General features: G+C 38.4%; 1 protein-coding gene across 6 annotated transcripts in view; it reads right to left on the reverse strand.

The window, feature by feature from the left end:
- Positions 1-19,400: 19,400 nt before the first annotated feature.
- The window catches only part of GULP1 (GULP PTB domain containing engulfment adaptor 1), a 214,782-nt gene continuing 210,134 nt past the window's right edge, over positions 19,401-24,048 (reverse strand). For all 6 annotated transcript variants that reach the window (XM_060780371.2, XM_060780353.2, XM_060780343.2 and 3 more), the window contains one exon: positions 19,401-23,345. In XM_060780371.2, the coding sequence (XP_060636354.2) occupies positions 23,274-23,345 (72 nt within the window). In that variant the 3' untranslated portion in view covers positions 19,401-23,273. The remainder of the gene's footprint in view (positions 23,346-24,048) is intronic.

Below are 24,048 nucleotides of genomic sequence, written 5' to 3' on the forward strand. Positions count from 1 at the left end.
AGTCCTAGTTCTTGTTCCCTGGATGGGGGACCTCCAGCAAAAAATTTACTTGATTTTTTAAAACTGACCCTCCGAGATGTGCTGGGTTTCATATGTGCTAATGAGGATATCTAAATGTGCACACAGAGTTTTTATGAACTCTACTCACCCTACTGTAAATTAAAGTTCTGATTAATTTCATAACCTTGAGAACAAAGGAATGATTGCAGAGAGTTCTTATGGGAGTTGTTTTCCAATTGTGCTTCCATTTAGTCTTCTGTGTGTCTGTGGCTCCATTTGTTTACAGCCATCATCTGGTGTTTTGGGCTTTTAAAATGCATATATACATTGGAGCAATTCAAACCAGTGTATAGGGATGAAGTCACATGCTTTCCTTGATTGCTTTCCTTGATTGGCCAAAAATATGTACATTTTTGCCAATATCGGGTTTTAAGCGTATCTTTTTATCGTGTATTTTTCAGTTGAGAACAGCATATTTGGAGTCTATTGGGGTAAACTGTAGGGGTGATGCAGATATTTGATCGGGATCTTGATCCTTTGTTAATAGCTTGTTTATTTTAACTTTTGTTGTGCTGTGGGTTATATGATGAATGTGTACAAAATGTTCTATGTGTTTTTCAAATGTTAATCTGAATCAGTGTGAATTTTCCTTAGAACATTACTTAGCCCCCCCCCTCTTATCCCAGTTTCTTCTGTTTTTTAGAACATGTGTAGAAGGGCCCTTAGAGAACAAGCATGGTGTAGTGATTTGAGTGTTGATCTGTGACTCTGGAGACCAATTTCAGTTTCATCTTTTTTTTCATATCAGGAGTGACTTGAGAAACTGCAAGTCACTTCTGGTATGAGAGAATTGGCCGTCTGCAAGGACATTGCCCAGGGGATGCCTGGATGTTTTTGATATTTTACCATCCTTTTGGGAGGCTTCTCTCATGTCTCTGCATGGGTAGCTGGAGCTGACAGAGGGAGCTTATTCGCACTCTCCCCAGATTTGAATCTGCAACATGTTGGTCTTCAGTCCTGTTGGCACAAGGGTTTAACCCACTGTGCCACCGGGGGTTCTGACATCATCTCTTCTATGACTTTACAAATGATTTAGACTGATATTCTGCTCTGCTGCCTACATATTTCTTGCTTAGCAAAAATATTGTGATCACTTTGTGACATAAATTCAAATGTAATTTTATTGAAATATGGTGAAATATATCATTTTTGGACATGATCCCATTGAGACTTCTTCCTCTCAATATTTTAGTTTTACTGACTGGAAAGTGGACTAGAGGCATTCTTCCTTGTAACATTTGGTTGGTGGAGTGGAGCAGTCTCCTGTGTTATTTCATATCTATTTGACATCACTGGGAGAGGCAATCTGGACATTCACAATGTGGTTTCAGCCATGTTTTATTTATTTATTTATTTATTTATTTATTTATTTGATGCATTTATTAACCGCCATTCTCAGCCCTTTAGGGCGACTCATGGCGGTGAACACACATATAAAAGACAATTTACAAAGAGGCAATTACAACAACCTACAACTACACAACAATTACAAAACTACACTAAAAATCCGCTTCGTCTCATAGTGGAATCGTAGCCAATCTCATATTCCTTGTTCCATTTTAGTGACACTCAGCTTTTCTTTGTTTTAGTGACACTCAGCTCTGGTTTGGCTTTTCTTTGAATCCTTTGAAGGATATGATGGCACTGGGCTGAATGAAGTGAACCTTAATCCATCTAGGATGGAGGTGTTGTTGGGTATTGGAACAACTGATCTTAAAGTAAGCATGTGCTGCCTAGTGTATGGAGCTAAATGTTTCCTTAAGTCTTTTGTCTACAGTTTGAAGATGCTCCCAGACCTGCAAATGATCCTTTGGGGTTTTAACTTTGGGGAAAGTCTTTTGCAGAGTGGGCATTAAACAAAGTTATTGCTAAATGCTAATCAAGGTGGTCAGTTGAAACATTCACACCTAGCTCCAGCAGACAAAAGTCCTTTGTCCCACCCTGGTCTTTCCACAGATATATAAACCCATTGTCCTACTTCCAACAGACCTCACTACCTCTGAGGATGCCTGCCATAGATGCAGGTGAAACGCCGAGGGGAGCCTCTAAAACATGGCCATATAGCCCGGAAAACCTACAACAACCCAACAAAGTTACTTATACATCTTGTGTCACTTACAGACTTGACAATTGTAATTTTGTCTACTGTGGTCTACCTACTGGTGTTCAAAAACAAATTACAAATAGTCCAAAATGCTGCTGCTAGATTTCTGACTGGAGCATGAGACTCCAATAATATCTATTTTTCCAAGTTGGTTTCCAGGCTTAATAGGATATTGTTTTTTAGTGACCTTTCAAGTTCTAAATTATCCAGGACCAGGTTTTACTAAGATCCATTTTACCATACATGGATACATCTGCTCACATAGGTTATTACCAAGATAACTGCTTCATTTACATTTGACATATGGAAAATGTCGGACCCAGACAGAGTCTTGAGTGTTAGCATCAAATCTCTAGAATGCTTGCCTAAGAGAAGACGTTCAGCTCCTGAATCTTTGATGTTTTGATTACAAGTTACAGTGTCGGGTCTCAGAAAGCCTTCAGGCTAATTCCATGATTAACAGTAGTTTGACGCTTCTGCTTTTTTTGAAGGGCGGCGGGTATTTGATATCCCTTTCACACTGTGGTTTTGTTCTAAGTTATATATGGCTAGCACGTTACTTGCTTTGTTGTTTCAGTTGCTTATATTGTATTGTTATGCCAATATCGAAAAGTAAACTGAAAATGCTTTAAATAATCAAACAAATATTTTGAAAAATTCCCTAGAATAAATATTTAGGCCCATTTTATGGTCCTTATACATTCTGTTCATCTGGTTTTGTTTGTCCTGCATAGTTATTGTACCCAGGTTATTAACTGACACACATTATATGACCTAAGATAATGAATAAATGCATCTCAGACTTCAGTCAACCATTATATGCAGGAAAAGATCCAAGACCTTCAGTTCTGATCCATGCAAAATCAGATAGCACTTTCATTAAGGACAGATCAGAAGCAATCTATGAAGATGCCAAACAGCTGAAAAATGCACCAAAGAGCTGTGAAATATATTATTTATACCTGGGGAGAATTCTAAGAGTGTATGACAATGGTTGTTATTCTTGTCATCTGGGGAGAGAGGAAGAAGTTGAAAGGGGAACACCTGGGAAGAGGATGTTTGCTCACTCTGTTGTGCTGATGCCTTTACACAAACTAAGACAACAAAGTCTGGTAGTGGTTACTCAATAGAAAAAGCCCAGTGGGGAGTTAAATCAATAATAAGGACACTATCACACTCTGCAAAAAGATCCAGATGGTGTTTGTTGTTTTATGCCATCTTTATTGGTTGAGGCTTGACCTTCATCGGATTTGTTCTTCAGGAAAGTATACCAAAAGATGTTTTTTGGGGATGGGAAGAATATTAATTATTGTTCATTTTTCTGCAGAATTATGTTTGCGAATTGTCTACATAAAGCAAATGGTGAATACTCTGCTTTTTAAGAAGTCTTTCAGAAATAATTCTAAAACACACACATTTGTGCACAGAACTCCTGCTTTTTGCATAGAATATTAACTTGCTGTGAAAAAAGCAGTATGTTTTTCTGCAGAAACAAAGAGATGTACAGTAGAGTCTTGCTTATCCAACTTTCGCTCATCCAATGTTCTGTATTATCCCATGCAGTATGGTAAATAATAACAATAAATAATCATAACGTAATTTGATGTTTAATGGGCTTTTCCTTAATCCCCCCTTATTATCCAACATTTTCGCTTATCCAACATTCTGCTGGCACATTTATTTTGGATAACTGAGACTCTACTATATTTATGCACAGAGTAAGAAGTATTATGTGAGCAGCTTTCCAGAACTTCGCAGAAATTTTCATTTTTTCCTGTGGAAAATATTAATCTCTCAATATAAGGATAATGAACAAGAAAATGCACACACTAGTTATTTCAACCCTTGGGTGTAAACCTGGGTTGTTTGTGTGTTAATATGCATTTCAATTGTTCTGATTTATAAACTGCCGTAAGCCCCAATTTTGCAAAAAAAAAAGTGGAGTTGAAAATGACTATAATGACATCAATAGTACTTAGTAGGGCTGTGCACAGGTCTATTTTTCAAAATGGGCTCCATTTTTGTCCTTAAAAATAGCAGAAAGGGGAGTCTTGGAAGTCCCCTCATAACCACCAATGGGCTGGATCTTCCTGGAGCAAAAATGGATCTTCAGGCCACCGGATTTTGTCCTTCTGAATTTAGGCAGCTCCCAAAAATGGATCAGGGCCAGCTGAAACCCAGAAACAAAAAACAGCACATGGTTTACCCAAAATTCACACCCATAGTACTTAGCCCCATTAAATTTCCTTATCCTCATAAAGTTTATTTGAACACAAGTATATTGTCTTTCTATTTACAAACAATCCACAAACTAAACTCTTAGGAATTAATAATAACAAAATCGAAGCAATAGAATAGCAAATGATATTAACAAAAATAAACTGGAAACATAGCCAATATCTATTTTTCCTATATACAGTTATTTTAAATCTGAGCCTTACAATGAATTGGAGACATTTAGAGAACAAGGGTTCTGAAGAAAAAGATTTCTTTGCCATTCACACTGAAAACAAAAAAGGCTATGTTCTAACACCCAGAAGACCATAGAGTCCTGAAAAGATAATAAGATATGAATTCAAGGTAATGGCATGTTTATAGAGCTTGTCAAAAGAGCGAGGTTGGCCCCATCTGAACACAGCCATTAAAATGTATGACGTGTGAAAACATCTCACCATTTCCTCAGGAGCCTGCTGATTATTAAAGAAAACACTGAAGGAGGGAGAGCTGTAATGGAAAAGGTTAAAAAGGGATCCAGGAAGAGGGGAGTTGGGAATATAATTGCCTTTTTATGGTCAATTATTTTGTGAAGTGGCACACAAAATAATTGTGGGCCACTTCACAATTGTTTTGGAAAAGGCACTGTTAGGAAAAGGTACTGTTAGGCTCAAGCTACATAAAGCATACAACTGCACACCATGGCAACCCAAAGACATGTTGAGTTGAGAACACTTGAGAACACCCAAAGGGTGTGAGATTAAGACTGAAGATGTTGAAGTGGGGATGGGTCATTCATCCTCCTAAGAACTGGTTTAAATTTTCCCAGCATCTTGCCAGCATTGTAAAGCATTGCTTAAATAAAATATTTTAAAAAACTCAGAGAAGCATATATATGTGTGTTGGGGAATGGTATTACATTGGAAACTGCTCATAGGCTCATGGATCACTTAAGCGTTGCAGTTGCTTCGAAGTATGTTGCATACTGTCAAAACCTCCTTGAAGACTGAGTAAATACAGTTGGGTGTCCTCTAGGCAACATTTCTTGTAAACAGCTAATCTTCCCAACCCAAAAGCATTGCTTTACAACATTTATGCACTGCTTTTGACATGAAATAATAAAAACTGTTACCATAACAGTAAGTTGCTGCAATCCATTACTGTGAGGATACCAGTATCATGTGATAAAGTCCTTGGAGTGGGGAATGGGTTGTGAAAGGGTTAAGATGTCCCTCTCCTCCCTCCCTCCTGTGTCTGCCTTTTTTCTGTTATCCTCTGCTTTTTCTTCCTTCCTTCCTTCCTTCCTTCCTTCCTCCCTTCCTTGGCTATTTCCCCATATCTCTTCCTGTCAGAAGTGGCTCCACTTCATCTCAAGGAGCTGTTGAGTTGCCATCTCATACAGCTGCTCACACGGCTGGAGTTTTGGACTCGGTTTGCTGGATTTCCCAGAGGATCCTGCACCTCCTTCCATGCTTCATATTCCCCATGCAATTTCTAAAAGTTTGACCTGCCCTTGAGGTGATGATTCCCTTTCTTTTTGCTCTGATTCCGGCCTGTCCGATCTCATAGAGGAAGCTGGAAGCTGTCTAGTGAACACACACTAAAGGGCAGTTTACAGTTGGCTGCTGTCTGCCTGCTTGACCTTCCCTTGCTCTGATGTAGCGTGTTTGGCAGAAATGGTTGAGACACTCTGCAGATGTTCTGGCTTCTCCCCTTCAGTCCAGCATCTATGAGAGTAAGTTGCCATAGCCCAGCCTTTGTCAGAAGCAGATGCAGAAAATCCTTCCAGGTTTCCAGATTCTGCTTGGGAGGGACTCCTGGAACCACATAGCTATGATATTATCTAAGCTGACAAAGAACAGGCATGTTTGCAAAGGTCTCCAAACCATTTCTGGCTGGAGAGATGTAAGTTAAAAGACAATTGCTTGGCTTTTGGTCAATTCCTTTCCTGTCGTGGAGTACACGTCCCTATAAAGAAAGCATTCACATCCCTATGTTGCCATGTCTTAGATAACAATGGACTTGCGATGAATTTCCTGGGCTCGTTCACCCTACAGAACTATAGTGCTGTTATTTTACTTCTATAGCTCCCTCAACTGGGATTGCCAGTTGAGGGAGAGGCATTTTTCACTCTCCCAAAGACTCCTCCAGTTCCTTGTCAAACTACAAACCTTAGGATCCCACTGAATGGAACTATGTAAGTTAAAGTGAAACAATAGCACTATAGTCCTGTAGTGTGAACTGTTATCGTGGTCTCCTACCTGCTATGCCCTGGAGGTATTTCCTCATGTTTATAACATGAATGATCAAGGGACTGGAAGGAAGAAAAAGGAACTCCTTGCTCTTTTGTGTGTGATATGTGATGGGCTGGTTCTGGTTCTGAGAGCCCTGGGTAGCTTTAGAGCACTGATCATGAGGTGAATATAAAGAGTTATCTTCTTCTTGTCCATTTCTAACCCTACATAGGAGACTTGGATATTCTCATGAACTCTATTTCTCTCACTCATTAATCACTAAGAAGTGTTACCCACAACTTGGTGAAGTTAAGGATGAATTTTATTTATTTATTTATTTATTTATGTATTTACTGTATTTCTATCCCGCCTTTCTCAGGCCAAAGGCAACTCAAGGCGGCTTGCAAATTGGCAGCAATTTGATGCCACAACATACATAAATACCATTAAAAGCATTTAACATAGCATAATAAACATCCATATAAAACCATTAAAACTTTATGCCAACATATGCAATGGTTTCAGGGATCAATGGGTGTGTTGTACATGTAGCAGTATTTGTGGTCGATCATTTAATTTGAACATTCTTATATTTGCTTCTCAACTTTGGTTGGATCCATGGAATGATAAGCAGGTTAGAACTATAGGGATGGCAAGCATACTTCTTCTTTCTAAATGGGAATGCAATGCATGGATCCTTGCTAAATATTTAAATTTCTAGCATGATTTGAAAAAAAGTATGTCAGAATCAACACGTTTCTCCAAATTTGGCAAGGAATTGCTTAGTGTTTTTTCTTTTCTTTTTCATAATACTGAGTGTGGGGGAAACCAGAACTTGGACAAATTTGTGTAACCAGACTGAGAATGCATTAACAGTTTGGAATTAATGCAGTTCGATACCACTTTATATGCTATGGCTCATTGCTATGGAATTATAAGAATCATTGTAGTCCTCTTTTTTTTAGAAGTCTATGTTGCCACCTTTCATTGTAGTCCTCAACAGATTAATTTGGAAGTGATTTCCTCTGCATTCAGTGAGACTTGCGTAATCGAAATGGCGATGTAGCCTGTAATTCCATAGGTAGAGATTTTATTGATTAAATCTATTCTTTGGGTGACTATTGCCAAAGAAGAGCCTGATACTATATATCCTTACTCCTTGATAAATACTACTGAATTCAATATTTCTTAGGCCTATCTCTCATATGTTCACTGAGACTTCTGTCTCTTTGTGTCATAGCATTATTTCACCAGCTGCAATATGTATATATATTCTGCAGCCATGTGGGCTAGCTTGATCATAAAGGGGTCTCCTACACCATAGACACTCTACCAGGAGAGGACCACCACAAGAGAGAGTAACACATGAAAGCAGAGAGTTGATTTTTCCCAGCTATGTGCGATTTATGATTCTGTAGACAACGGGGAACACAACTGTAGAAATAACACCATCTAGTGACTAGAGCAGGATTGGTATCCATAAATCTCCATCAATTAATTTTTATGCCACATAAAATCCAGATGACCTACAATCTGCAAAAAACTAAGGCAAAGAATGCTATAAGTAGTAATACTGTATATTTTACCATATTTCACTAGTGTTAGACATGGTTAATCCAATGCCACCTCTGCTATTCTGTATTATACTGTGATCTGAGGCTTTCTTTCCTATATGCATGTAAGATAAATGGTGTATTGCTTAATGAGGCAATTGTGATGATTATTTCTTCCATGCTGCTTGGGGAATTAAATATTTACAAGATTAGTGTATTGCCAGATTTGATGGCAATAGTGTTGGGTTTGTTTATTTTTTGGCTTTAGCTGTTGATTTTCCAGTGTCCAGTCCAAAATTGCCCGAGTCCAGCTGTGAAACTCAAATTTTACAGATGGAGACTCTGTATGTTATGTTGCAATGCCAGATCCTATTAAGGCAAACACATGAAGTAAAATCACTGTGCAATAGATGAAGTTGCAAAGCAAAGCAGAGTCAGCCCTGGTTATCACCTGGATCAGAGATTTTAGTGTAGACTTTGCAAGAGCTATCCTAGTTATTGGAGATATTGGAGATATTTTGGGAATAGAGCTCAGCATTTTGGATCACTCCAAACTTGTACATAGGAAGCAACAGCTACTACTGGAACTGGGAACAGTTCTACCTGGACAGCTCCTCTAAAATCTGGACTTAAACCAAAAGTTGATCAACCACCTCATTGACAGGGGAACTGTCAGCTAAAGAGGAAGACAATTCTGCTGACCTCTTCCTGTGCTCGGTTTATGATACATATGTGATAATTTTTAAAAAGGTGTTGATGGTACAGAGAAATCAAAGTTATGCATCCTTCCTAGAATTTATGTAAAGCATAAACTGGTAACCTCAAGGTTGGATGTCTGTAATACACTGTACATTTGGTTACCTCTGTACCGTGTTTGGAAACTCCAATTAGTCCAAAATATGGCAGCCAAATTAGTTACATGAATATCTAGGAATGAGCATATCACACCTATCCTTTCCTAAAGCCACTCCATTGGTTGCCAGTTAGTTTCCAGACAAAGTACATAGTGTTGATTTTGACCTTTCCAGGCAAAGTACAAACTATTGATTGAGCCCTAAATGGCTTTGGTTTGTTATACCTACATAATCGCCTTCTCCCATGCAATGCATTCCATACACTTAGGTCCTCTGTGGGGCAGCTGCTCCAACCAGTCAGAACCTGACTGGCAACCATCACTCAGATGACCTTTTCCATGACAATAGAATAACCTGCCTGAAGAGATCCAATACTTAAATGAGCTGTTGGAATTCAAAATGCAGTTGAAGACCCATCTCTTCCTGCAGGCCTACACAGTTACTTTCAATCATGAATTTTGATTTACACCCTATTACTACTATATGTTAGTTCTGTATCTGTGTTTAGTCCATTATTATATTTTAATGTTTTATCTATGTAATTTATTGTATATATTTTATGTTCATATGCTTTTGACTGTTATACCCTATCTCAAACCATAAGGAGAGGCTAATATGTTGTTGTTGTTGTTGTTGTTGTTGTTGTTGTTGTTGTTGTTGTTGTGTAGGGGCTGTGAATGGAGCAAGATTGATAATTTTTCTTCTCATTTTTCATGCTGAGTATATGGCATGATTTTCTTAGTTTTATATTCCTAAATAATTTGATCATTCTCCCTCTCTTGTATCTCCTGGCTTTCTCTGCCTCCAGCACACACAAAGTCCAGCCCTTTGAAAACAGAGGAGAGTGAGCCAGAGGGCAAATGAGAGATAACTGGGAGCACTGCCAATTTTGCTAGGTGGGAGGCATTTTGCTTTGGATCAAAGCTTAACTTGAGCCTAGCTTGCCAGAGCTGGTCCCCAGAATTGCTTTTCAGTGCCAGGGTTCAATTGCTGATTCATATCGAGCAATAAAAGAGACAAATATGTCATCAAACATATGGAAAGCACTTTCACCTCCCTACGAAATCATTGCCCCAATGTTTCTTGTGTTCTAAGTTTGGGTGCTGTTACTTGGGCAGCTGAAACAGCACCACTCCCACACAAAGGAGAGATATTAGTATGCTCAACAGAATGTTTTTACAAAGAGTTTTTTTTAAAAAAAGGTGGCACCAAAAATATGCCAACAAGGAGTGAGCAGGCTTACTGGTCGCTTACTGCCTGCACAGAAGTATGGTGTGGTGGAGGGAATATGTCGGAGAAGCACTTGTTTGCAAAAGGTCGCTCTGTATTGCATAAGTTCATTGTAGGACTCATCTTTCACTTCAAACATTCATCCATGTGAGATCTGTGACCTGTTTCTAAGGCCCCTTCAACACTGCTATATAATCCAGATGATCAGGGCAGATAATCACATTATCTGCTTTGAATTGGATTTTATGAGTCCACACTGCCATGTAATCCCATTCGAAGCAGAGAATCTGGATTTTGTATGGCAGTGTAGAAGGGGCCTACAATATTTCATTGGGAGTTTTCAGTCCATCCAACCCAATTATGTTCAGCAGGGATTTCTCTAGATTGGGTTGCTGGGAGTTTTCTGGGCTGTATGGCCTTCCAGAAGCATTCTCTGCTGATGTTTCGCCCACATCTATGGCAGGCATCCTCAGAGGTTGTGAGATCTTTTGGAAAGTAGGCGTGAGGTTTATATATCTGTGGAATGTCCAGGGTGGAGAAAGATGTTTTTATATTGTTTAATTAATGGCTTATGTATTTTATGTATTTTAGTGGTTTGATGGTTTGTTTAATGGTTATTGTATTAATTGTTCATGTAACGGCATCAAATTGCTGCCTATGTGAGCCGTCCTGAGTCCCCCTTTTTGGATAGAGAAGAGATGGGATATAAATACCAGAAATAAATAAATAAATAAATAAATAAATAAATAAATTCTTGTCTGCTTGAGGCAAGTGTGAATATTGCAAGTGCCCACCTTGATCACAGCAACCCAGTGATTCTGGCCAGGAAAGCCTTTGACAACACGATTTCTCTAGATTTTGAAAAAAAAGGGTGTTTCCCATATTAATTTATTTTTCAGCTGTTAAACACAAATGCTTTAATCTGGGACTTCTGACAAATATTCTGTACCTGACATATTAGTACCTCTCCTTCTTGAAATCAATAAGTACTTTCTGGAGAAGTTTAGAAGGATGTAGACTTTGTTCAGTCCCCTCCTCCCATGTAAACTTTAAAGGAGAGAGCTGAGGAATCTCTCTATGTCTACTCAATCAATTAGGGAGTATTTCTCCTATTATTTTCTAGAGCAAGAGCGCCACTCTGAGGAACATCAGGAAAGGAGAAGATGGAGGCGTAGAATGTGGAGATGCTCTTAAATGGAATTGAAGCTAGCAGAACACCCTGTGATTCAGTCAACAACTATGCCTGCTACACTCCCCTCTCACGCAGCACTGCTGGGATAGAGTTTGGCATGTATAGTATATACTCAGTTTGCATGCTTACACAAAATGAGAGATTTATTTTCATATGATATGCTGTACTTAAAGCAGAAAGGGGCAAAAAATGTCTCAGAAGAGCACTCTGGAAAGCCAGGGCGAACAAAATGAAGATTATATGAATACATTCTAATGACAAGTCAAACATGCCCTGAATGGCTACACACAATGATATTTTCAAATATGTTTTAAGCAGACATCTAAATACCCTAAGCCTAAGTAGTCACATTGTTATAAGAATGCAACTAGGTTGCATTTGGAGATTCCTGTGTGCCTTCAAGTTGCTTGTTGTCTAATTGCAACTATAGGGATTTTATTAAGTTTTCTTACTCAAGGAATACCTGAATGCATTTTGTCAGTTACTTTCTCTGAAATAAAGCCAGGGGTGCTTTTCAGCAAATCATGAGTTGCTCTGAGAGAATAAGCACCATGATAAGGTCAGGCTGAGGCATTTTGCTACCTGAAGCACAAAAGCAAATACGTTCCTCCATCCACTGAAGTCATGGTTGCTTATACCTAAAACTAGTCAAGTTATTCTAAGACCCGAGGCAAATAATTTTACCAACAGCATTTAACATATTTCACAGTAAAGCTACAAAAACAACAAAGTAATTGATATACCATAGATCATGACACTTAAATTCTGCTGCCTTGACTGCCACCAGACATGAGTTCTGGAGTTCTTGTTAGCATTCTGACCAAATGTTAGTAGCTTTTTACTGGCATAAAATAGTTAACTGCTATTAATGACTTCATGGGTTACTTTTTGTATTTTCTCTGCAGTTTCGAAACTGAGAAAATATATGATGGTTGAGAACCAACTGGAGGAGTGATTTTTCTCTCTGTTGTTATCCTACTTATAAAGTTCTCATAGCTACTGGGATAAAGTTAGTCATACTCATGTATTTTAATATTATTTCTTTGCTTCTACACTGTATAACTCTTGGAAACCTATCTTGGCCTTACTTGTATGTGAGTGGGTGGGTGAACTTCAGCCAAGTCTCCCCTTATGTCCAATGATGGGATTTGATTTGATTGCCAGCTGAAGGATAACTCTGAGTAGTACTTCTTTGTGGGGCCATTTACACTATTGGCTGTGAAGGAATGCTGGATCTTATAAGCAAAAGGGCTGGAATGTTTCTCTTCCACACACCATCTGCTGCATCGGTTCCCACCAATAAAGCCTATGTTATAGCATTAATGTGTGTCAGTGTTCAGCACACAACTTTGGAATGAGACACCTCTTCACTTTGCTCAGGGAGGGAGTTGTGACTCAGCCTCACACTCAGCTAGTTTTATTAATCTCATGTGATTTATAGCCTATCTTACCCCTAAAATTGAGACAGAAAGATGATGAAATCTAAAGGGTACTAATAAAAGCACACACAAAATCTTATAGTGTAGTACCAAAATGCAATCAGACAAGCTATAAAATGAAGGCAAAACTACATTTAAAACAAACATTATTTTTTAAACAGGACCTGTTTACCGGACTTGCCCATTCCATTATCTTTCTGAGCAACCAATTTATTGCCCAAAGGCCTGTCTGAATAAAAGATGTGTGTCTGTTAACATAAAAGCGGGTCGCAAACAACTCTTTCACAGACAAGACTTCCACAGCCAGGGAGCAGCCACATAGAATGGCCCGTCCTATATTCTCATAGATTGTACCTGAAGGGATGGTGGAACTGAGTGAAGGGCCTCCCCTGAGGAACATAACATCCAGCCAGGTTCATATGGGGAATGTGGTCCTTTAGTCTGCACCCAAATTATGTATCTGTGAAATGGGATTCAGACTTACTGATGCTTGTACATACATTAGCTAATCTTGGTTTGTGCTGATGTGTTTCTTATATTGAGATGGTGCTGGTTCGTGTTCAGGCAAAATATTAGTTGATGTGTAAAGTAGCAGGAGAAGGGCAGAGGCGGCCCTAGGTAATTTTCAACAATAAGCAAACAGTATTTTGCCCCCCCCCCCCCCAACCAATCACTGATATATATTTTCTGTTCGTCATGGGAGTTCTGTGTGCCATATTTGGTTCAATTCCATCTTTGGTGGGGTTCAGAATGCTCTTTGATTGTAGGTGAACTATACATCCCAGTAACTACAACTTGCATATGTCAAGGTCTATTCCCCCCCCCCCCCCAAGAGCGCCTCAAGAGCACCCCTGGGCAAAATCAACTATACTGCAAATGCTTACTTTGCGTAATGGGTTGAGCCGCCCCTGGAGAAGGGGCTCTGTGGACATGCTAATAGAAACAATGTAATTCCTACATTTCCTTATGCTAGTTTTCCACAGCTATTCAACAACAAAAGTAAAGACTTTCCGTATATATTTCAGATTTCAATATTGATGTCAAAAATAGTAGTTGATTTTACATATGATTTGTGCTACATTAGAACAGTAAAGACAAATATCACTTAAGTAGAATAAACATTAAATATTAAATAACCAGAAAAATAAAATAAGGTGTAAACACTAATCTGGGAATCTGCTATTGCAACACATCCAATGAAGTGATTTCAAACCAGTATATATATATATATATATATATATATATATATATATATATATATATATAAAACATTAGGACTAAAGATTAGGACCACCAACAGATTCAATGAGTCTAGTGTAAGGGGTTCTTCATAATTCTTTCCTTCTATTTCATTTCCTTTTCCTCAGCAAAGATGAAGAATCAGACGGGAGGGGAAGAATGCATAAGCAGAGGTCAGAGTCTCATGAACAGCTAATGACATCCAAACATTAGTGCTTGGATGCATGCCCTGGAAAGAAGAACCCCTTCCTTAATTCAAAGATAGCACAGATGCTCAAAAAAGGTATATGCTGGGACAATTGAAACTGTTATCAAAGAATAAGATGTTGCATCCTTCCTCTTGGTATGCTCTACAAAACCCAGTTGGATTAGTGGTTGATCCATAATGGTGACAATATCTTATATTGCAGCTGAGGACAGTGATCTATCTAACCTGGGAGTAGAAGAATGAAAGAAGAGCAATGTTGGACTAAACCAAAAACCACACAGGTCATACAGTGACCAATCAATCAGGAATGTAAGTGCAGCTCTCCAACAATTATTACAAAGAAGTATCCTTTTTCTGATACTGAAGAGTATATGTAGCTGTCCTTACTGGTCCCACAGATATCCCAAATTTCCACAAATTTATGCAATCTCCTTTTAAGCCAGCCCTGATCACAGCCATTAGTACATCTGGTGGCAGTAACCTCCACATATTTATTATGTGAATGTGAAGAAGTACTGCCTTTCATTTAACTTGAACCTCCTACTATCCAGGTACAATGGATGACACCACATTTTAGTATTAAAAGAGAGTTCTCTCCTTCAACAGGTATCTGCCCTCAGTCAATATCAGTCACATAAGGAGACTGCATCATGTCTAATGGCAATGTGGTAATGAACAACAGAAGTATACTGGGTAAAGATTTAGATAGATAGAGGCATTTCTGTGGGCAGTCAAGATTTCCATGCTTAAGGGCTTTGCAAATGCTGATGCATGTGCTGTTCTGAACTAAGCCAGGTACCAGGAGTTTGTAAAATGTCCACTTCCCATGTTTTTCTCTGGTGTAGCTTCTCCCCACTTGACACCTTGTGTGGCATTGCAACAATATGGCACTGTAATGGGATGAAAAATCAGGAGAAGTGTTAAAGAAAACTGCACCTTTTGAGATTTAAGTGCATTTGGTTGTGTTTAATTGAAGAGGGAAACAAAAGACTAACTATCCTGAAAACTTTGCATTCATACAAATAATTCGTATAAATCTATGTGAAGCTGAGAGTTTTCTTAATCTTTATTGTAGTCATAAACTCACTCTTTGAAAGGACAACCAGGCAGCAATAGGGTGTATAATATTATTACCTTATTTGATTTTAATATTTGATAACCTAAGGGTATGGAGACCGTTTTTGTAGGATGGAGAGATCTTGAAAATTATAAATGACTATGTGGCAGTTGTGTTATTTGGTTTCATTTGATATCTCCCCATCTTTCATAAAATGCTGTGCAGATAATAAAGAGTCCTTTTAATAACTGTATTGCTACAAACTCACTCTTGTGCCTGGAAGCCTGTAATAATTCAGAGTGGATCTGGAGAGGGCCTCTTGCATTTTTGAAAACCTGAAGCAAATATGAAATTTTATTTCTGTCATAACCTTGTTAAAGATATGCAACTCAACACAATTTCTCTAAAACCCTGAGCGCATGAAGAAAATTGTATTTATTTCTTGTGGTACGCATCTATCATAACCAACCAAGTTTAGGATTGTAAACTGAATTTTATGTCATTTTTTGTGAGGTGATGGTAGTTCATTATCTCCAGGAAGGCAAATGTTGTTCCTTTGAAAGTTTCCTTTCCAGCTTAGTTTAAGTGTTTCCATGAAAAACAACAACCAAACAGTACAAAGAATTAAATTCCACCCACAAGTCATGTGTTTTCTAAAGGGAATAGGAAGGAAGGAAAATTAAACTACAGCTGGGATTCTGACTTTGTTTAAATGAGGTTGGTTTAGCATTTTCATTGGCAAGTCCCTCATTCTGAAAGAATTCCATAAAGAGTTCCCTTCTAATGAAAGTGGTGTTTACATTTATTTGGGACAAATTAGAATGAAGATAGTGTCCCATAGCTGCATTATTCTATTCTTTGCTATTTTTAATACTACTTATTTATTGTGATGCTTATTTCAGTCTTCCTTACAGGAGTGGACATACGAGAAGAAGAAGAAAGGCTCCCGTACCTTTAATAGCGCAGGGAATTTCAGCAGGCATAGCTTCCCTGACAAGCTCTAGGTGCAGAAATGCTATCTTCTATACAACTTGAAAGTAGAGGAGTCGAGTTTGAGTTGAGTAGGAGTCAACTCTAGAAGTTAAGAGAAAACCCACAAGGGAAGCAAAAATATTTTAGAAAGACCAATGTTATTCCCACATGGCAGATGTGTTCAATAAAAACCAATGTGGTATGGCCATAGTTTTGGGCTGGAACTTGAGAGATCTCAGTTGAAGTCTCCATTAGGACATGATATTCACTGAGTGAATTTGACCACACTTCCTCTGAGCCAGATCTACATAGTAGGGTTGCTATGGAGGTAAAGCAAGAGAAAAGAGAGATACATACATTGCTTTTTGTTTATTGAAAAAAAGGTGGGTATAAATTTGAAGTAGAAAACAAAAAATGAACTATAGTTTTTAGGTTGCCTAAAGTAAAATTCAAGCTCAAAATTGGATAGCCAGAACATCAGAAGACTTTCAATCAAAAACATAATATCAAAACCTGTTAAATTTCCCTGAAGATGACACTAAGATGTTAACTTCCTTAGTGTATTTTAGATACTCTATGGATGCATCTACACTACAGAATGCAAACTGACATCATTTTAACTGTCCTTGGTTCAATGCTATGGAATTATGGGAATTATTTATTTATTTCAAATATTTGTACCCCACCCTTCTCAACCCCCTGGGGGGGGGGGGGGACTCAGGCCAGCTTCCAGCTGGCAACTATTCGATGCTTCTATGTACACACAGTAAAATACATAACAGAACCAATAATTAAATATAGTTAAAACATTGATAAGGCACTCTCTGGCAGTACCCTCTGGCAGAGAAGGCTAAAGACTTCATATAACTACAGGTTTCATGATCCCCTAGCATTGAATAATTAAAGTGGTGTCAAACTGCATTAATTGTAAGTACACCTAAGTATTATCTTAGAATTTGATTGAGACCCGTTAAAAAGATATTAAGACTGCACAATATAGGCAACAGTATAGGAGCATTATTGTGTACTGAAATACAGCAATGTGTGAGACAAGAACCTCATCACATTGGAGTCCAAAGTGCAGGCAATAGTGGAGGGATTTGCCAGGCAGCATGGCAAATCTGGCAGTTAGTGGGGGAAACTGTCAACCCTTGCCCCCCATGGTCCACACTGTCACCTTACCCATCCCACAGGAGGAAGTGTTGCCACCAGATTTCCCCTATGCTCACCCCGTAATTTCCTATGAGAACTTCCCCCTGCATTCACCCCATTATTTCCTATGAGAACATTGGGAGCTTCCCATCTTCTCTGGGTAGCATCCTAACAAGCTGCCAGGATGCTGGAAGGATAAAGCCCCATTGGAAGTAGCCCTATGTTGTTTGATGGGCTCTGGTAGGCTCCGTCCTCCCAGCATCTTGTAAATATCCTAGGATGATGACATTTGGTAATGTGATGAGGTCAATCTTCATATATCCATGGATTCTTTCACACACTTTGTCTATACATTTATGTTAATGTATGCAAGTTTTATCCAAAATTGGGGCAAGGCAAGGATTGCCATTACTACGAAATGACTTGAAAGCACAGCAACAACATCTTAGCCATTACTCATTCATAGGGTAACCATAAGTCAAAGTCAACTTCTTAGCAAGTAACCATTGCATTGCTTTTCTTTTATGGTACAAATATTCTGAATTCAGTCCTTAGCAAATCTGAAGTTTTAGCATGCTCTGGCTACAAGCATGAACTTTACAGGGAGAAGAGTCATTTCTCAGTGTAGTTCTTACTGATGTAAAGCTATGTCTTGTTTTCAAGGCTTCTGAAGAAAATGTAATCCAAGCAAAATTATAGAGGGTTTATGTCTTTGATCTGACTCCAGTGAACAGCTGTACTGTACAATCACTGTCAAATCTTGAATACTGAAAAATAGACTGATGTGAAGTGCTTTTCACTTCCATTAGTAAGCCCAATACAGTCAATGACTCACTTTGAACCACAGCCTTTTCAAAAGGGATGCAAAACGACTGCCCAGAAAGCAAGAGAGACAGAGAATGAATAAATATACTATCTCTATAAATCAGTTTACACTGAGAGAATATGTAAAAAAGTCCCTGTGTACAGACATTAGACCATTGTTGCCAGTACTCAATGGGGAAAAAAAATCAAAGCTATTAATATAGATATTCACCCCAGCTATCTCAAAATATCAAAACAGAATGGATATTTCCTGAACATCACATAAACTTAATTTGAGTTTGTCTATAGACTCTAATGCAAACCCAAGTATAACTATGATTATGTGATACTTGGGTTTGTATTAGAGTTTCTGGAGTCCTTGAATAATCTCCCATATTGTAAGCTCATTTTTTTCCATTCCTTATTAAGGACCTCATCACACTAGAGCAGAGGTCGTGAAACTTTTAAAACAGAGGGCCAGGTCACAGTCCCTCAAAATGTTGAAGAGCCAGATTATAATTTGAAAAAAAAAAGAATGAATTCCTATGCACACTGCACATATCTTATTTGTAGTGCAAAAAAAAAAAACCTTTAAAAACAATACAATAATTAAAATGAAGAACAATTTTAACAAATATAAACTTATGAGTATTTCAATGGGAAGTGTGGGCCTGTTTTTCGCTGATGAGATAGGATTGTTGTTGTTGTTGTGTGCTTTCAAGTCATTTCAGACTTAGGTTGACCCTGAGTGAGGGTGTAAAACTGTCAGGGTTCACTGTGTGTGAAATTATATGGAGTAGAATAGAGTATCCTAAGAAAAGGTTTGGCTGATTTGTTGGAATAAAAGAAGACGCTATTGAAACTGAATCAAAGACAATCCAATTTCTCAGTCTGTTCACAGTATGTCCAGCTAGGGAAACACCACACACACATACATACACACTTTTCATTGACATCAATAGAGGGTAATATTTCTCTATGTAAGGACACACAGGGATCTGAATTGGGGCAACTGAGTTCAATGCCACAACTTCTTGTCTTCCCACTGAGATTTGCATTAAATAAACCTTCCACTCAATAAGACAAAATTATTTAAAACATTTATTTGAAGCAAAATAAAACAGACAACTTGAGATTACATAGAAATACAAATTTCAACCAGAGCACTAAACCTTTTCATTAAAAATGTACTTCCTTGTTGAATTAATTTAGGTGTTTTTGTATTGACCTGATCAGTTAGATCACATTTAGCAATTTGCAGAATCAATCTCCATAAAAATCAGTAAAACAAAGATTTCTTAAAATGTGCAAATAGTTTCTGAGTGTTTTTTAAATACCATTCATAGTAAATGGCCCCTAGATATATGCTTATTACGTAAAGCTTTCTTTAAAGTACGATAAAAATACAAATTCTATTTGTTTAAAAAAGCCATTAATATGGCTACTAAACATCCTTGTACAAATTGCAAAATACTATATGACAAACAAAATTATAGACTTCGTTCTACGAAATGCAGCCTACTATACCTCCTTCGTGATTTCATATATATCTATATTGACAGGCACAGAGACCAGGATCCAAAGGTTCACTTGTGGTGGTTTGCATATCCATGGGTCATTTTCACTCCTCTCACTTGCAGTCAACTGCCCCTTTTTCCCCCCAGGCTGCAGTTGGAGACCCACTGAAATGGCATCCAATGTGATGAAGGGGTGTACAACTGAAAAAAGGAGATAGCCCCCCTGTTTCCCTCCAGCTTTGCACACACATTGCATCTCTTTGGATTCTGGCCATAGGTATAGATATACATGCACACTGACCAAAGAATAAAGAAGGAAGACTTAACACAATGAAAAAGAATTAAGACTCAGTGGAGCCACATACCTAAGCAGCTGCCCAATTTAAAGCAAGTGGAGATTCCCAGCTTTCTAGGCATCTGCTTAAGCATCGTCCAAGAACTAAGCTTTAGAAGGTAATAATATTGCATAAATGCATTCTATTATCTCTGTAAACCTCGGAGTATACGGTTCAAAACTATATTTTGCAAACCAAGTACCAAAAAACTAGTTCTTTTTCCTCCCTCCAAAAGATAAAGCCAACAAAATAATCTCACATTTGCTCTCTTTTTTCTCCCATGCAGCCCCCCCCACCCCAAAAGTCTTTAGTCTCTCTTTCAGCAAAAGGATCTATACAAGGAGAGAGAATTTTATCAGAAAAACAAATGTTGTAATTTTTAAATAGACATTGAACAAAATAATGGCAGGAATGGAAACATGAAGGGAGATGTGATGAAGGAATGAAATGGACAACTAAATGGTTCACTTATTGCTAGTTGGAAGGCAAGGGGAAACTTTATGCAGAGATATGGCAACAAAACACAGATGTCCAGCAGCTGGTGGCTGTGCACAATTCACAGCAAGAGTGTCTATCCCCACCATTAATAAGGTATTGATTCCTTTCTTGGAATATGTTGCCTAATTACTCACCTGTAAATTTTGCTATAAGATGAGATTATTTACTGATTCATCATATTTTTACTCCAAGCAACTTGTATATACTGTATTTTCCAGCGTATTAGATGACTTTTTAACCCTTGAAAATCTTATGAAAAGTCGGTGGTTGTCTAATATGCCAGGTGTAAAATAAAAAGAATAATAATTAAAAGAAAAGAATAAAATCCAAGCCCCTTAGTGGCATGGCCTGAGGAAGGAGGGAAAGAGGAGGGCGGAGGGAGGGAGGGAGGCCACGGGGGGGGGGGGGGAGCGGCAGACTGCATTGCTAGGGAGACCGGATGGGGGTGATGGCCCACTGAGCTTTCCCTGTGGCCTCCGCCACTCTCCCTGTTTTACTTTCAAGGTCCTCCTTTACACCAATGCTCATCTCCTTCGAAGGCCACTGGGCTCACCTAGGTACAAGGAAGTGCCTCCAGATGATGACTTTCAGCATCCCCCGAGTGGTGGATATGCTTGCTGAGGCATTCTGGGAGTCGCAGTTCCCTTACTCCTGGAGGTGCTGCCTTGGGGCCTAGGCGAGCCTTCAGAGGTGAGCATCAGGGGTGGAGGAGGGCCTTAAAAGTAGAGCGGGGAGAGCAGTGGGGGCCACGAGGACAGCCCAGTGGGCCATGGCCCCCAGCTGGTCTCTGTTGATGCGGTCTGCCACTCCTCCTCCCCATGCCCTCCCTCTGGCCTCCTCCTCCTCCCTCCCTCGCCCCGGATTGACAAAGCTTGCACTTGGGATTTCTTGTAACAAGATGGCCATAGTGTTGAAAGAAGGGTAGTCTTAAATGGCGAGTATATCCCTAACTCTGTATTTTATCTTTAAAAGTTGGAGGTTGTCTTATACGCCCAGTCATCTTGTATGCCAGAAAATATGGTAGTTCCTCTGTGACTTCCTATTTCAGTCACTTACAGAGCTTACAGCTAAACTCAAGGAGAACTGTATTATGTCTTTGCAGACTGTTCTCCATGCCATTAACACTGTGGAAAACAGAGCTCTACAATCCTTTAAGAAGTTTGATTTCAAAACAACCAGGATTTTTTTTTTCAAGAAAGACATGGCTACAGTGCATACCGGTAATTCCTATCAATCAGGTTGAAGAATTTCTGCTAGGCATAGTGACTTAGCAACCACCAGCACCCTAAGCACAGTTTAGATTTAATTCAGTTTTAATTTATGGATGTCAAGACATTCAAGTAACTCTGTTAAGGAATGCGTAACTGTACCCTAATCGTGAACATCATTGTGTGTATAAGGCATGCTTGTAACTAAATGTACAGCTGTAAACAGGCAAGCGTGGCCATTACAAATAGTGATTGAATAGGAAAATCTTACTCACAAAGCATTGTTTTGAGTGTGATTAATAAGCTTGCTTCTAGTAGACCCGATCAGAAATCTTGAACATCTTTAGCAAAATAATATAAAACTGGCACATGGATCTTTTGAGTACAATTACAGATTCAGTACTTTAGGTTTTAAAATTTTATGCCCGTTTGGCTTTTGCTAAGCTAGGATCCCACTTGTCTGATCAGTTGCAGTGTGACTGGGATCCCTTCCTTTTGACATGGTTGATCACCCAGAGGGCTATACAGTTTCTGTGAATCAGAACTGTGCACTGGTGCCAATCAGTATGACTGATTTGTCTTGTGGGGGGGGGGGCAGATCCTATGGGGTAGGCCATGGAGAAAGAGTTCTCTCTTTGGTCTGCTCCTTGTGTACTGAAAGAAGACTTGGATGTGGTGCCAAGCATTCCTATCACTGGCTTCGATTTCACAGAGGAAGAGCATACAACAGTTCCAATGAACTGGAAGTGTACAAAATCTGTTGGCATCATATATTTAACATCAAGGCAAACTGCATGCACAAAAGACAGTCATGGGGGTACAGGGGACAGTCCTTATGAGAAGAGCCACACACAAGTGCTTTGGAAATTCAGCTGGAATTATGTTGAGTAACAAGAATGTATTATGAAGCATTAGCAGTTCACCCATACTGTTATTTTCAGTATCACCATGATTTGTGACCCTATTGTATGACTATTTCACTTGCAGTTTTGGAATTAAGAAACCAGCAATAGGGATTTAACTTTTAAAATATGTCGCCACTGCAAATCGCAGTCTTAAAAAATGCCACCTGATAATGCAAAAGGTGGTATGCATTAATGATCCGAAGGACTTGCCATAAACACACAGTGAATTGCTAAAAAAAATGCAGGTAACAACGTTCAAAATGTGAAAATCAAAGAAAGACAGCAATGTGACTTCATTTTGGTTTCATATACATGTGAGACTTTTTCTTTTTTACATTTGTACAGGGATAATACTGAAGCCTATTTGGAGTTTTACAGAAGCAAACCTCACAAAAGGTAAGATGTTGAAAAACTTTTTGGCACATTTATAATGTTTGTAATACATTTTAAAAACTTTTTTAAAAAAATGATTCTTTATTTTCATTTTTCTTCTTGGCATCAACACCGGCTGTCTAGAGGATCCAGACAAAATACTGTGCCTTCTAGTGTCAGTCCCATTTTGAACCCCTCCTGGAAGAGAGAAAGAAGGAATAATAAAGTAAGATATTTTACTAAAATGAACTTAGTTCAACAAACATTTGTGCCTTGGTTGGTTGCATTTTTTCCTATTTAAACATGGTAAACAGTAGTATACATCTTTGAAAAAATTGTTCTTGCATGTAAAGATGAATAAATTCCACAGCATAGTGAGACAAAATAAATATTTCTGTGAAGTTTTTGCCTGGTATTCATACATCCATACATGATTTGGAAAATAACTATATACAAAAATAACAGTTGTTTATGCAAAAAGAATTTCAAGCAATATTTATTTTACATGAATTTTTCAAAAATATCCGTAAAGTTGATTTTTTCCCCACAAAAATGTTTTATGCAACCCTCCCTCCCCAATTTTCATGTAAACATTACCCTGTTTCCAAAAAATGTTTTTGTGCAAACACAATTTGTCTCTCAAAACATGCTATTTTCTTTTTGCATAGAGTATGTATTTCTGCACAAAACCTATAATTTCATGCAAAAACCTCGTGTAATTTCTCCGCAGAATAAAACCCTGAACAAATATAAAAATATCAGTTAAAATGTACTAAATATTCCAAATCCTATTGTGCTAGGCTCTCCAACGACATCAAATAATCTCTGTTAAATTAAAAACAGAATATGAAAATTCTGTCCAATAAGGAATTCAAAGCAAATGTGGTGATTTTATGTGTAG

The sequence above is a fragment of the Anolis sagrei genome, chromosome 1 (genome assembly GCF_037176765.1).
Source record: "Anolis sagrei isolate rAnoSag1 chromosome 1, rAnoSag1.mat, whole genome shotgun sequence".
Classification (NCBI taxonomy): Eukaryota; Metazoa; Chordata; class Lepidosauria; order Squamata; family Dactyloidae; genus Anolis; species Anolis sagrei.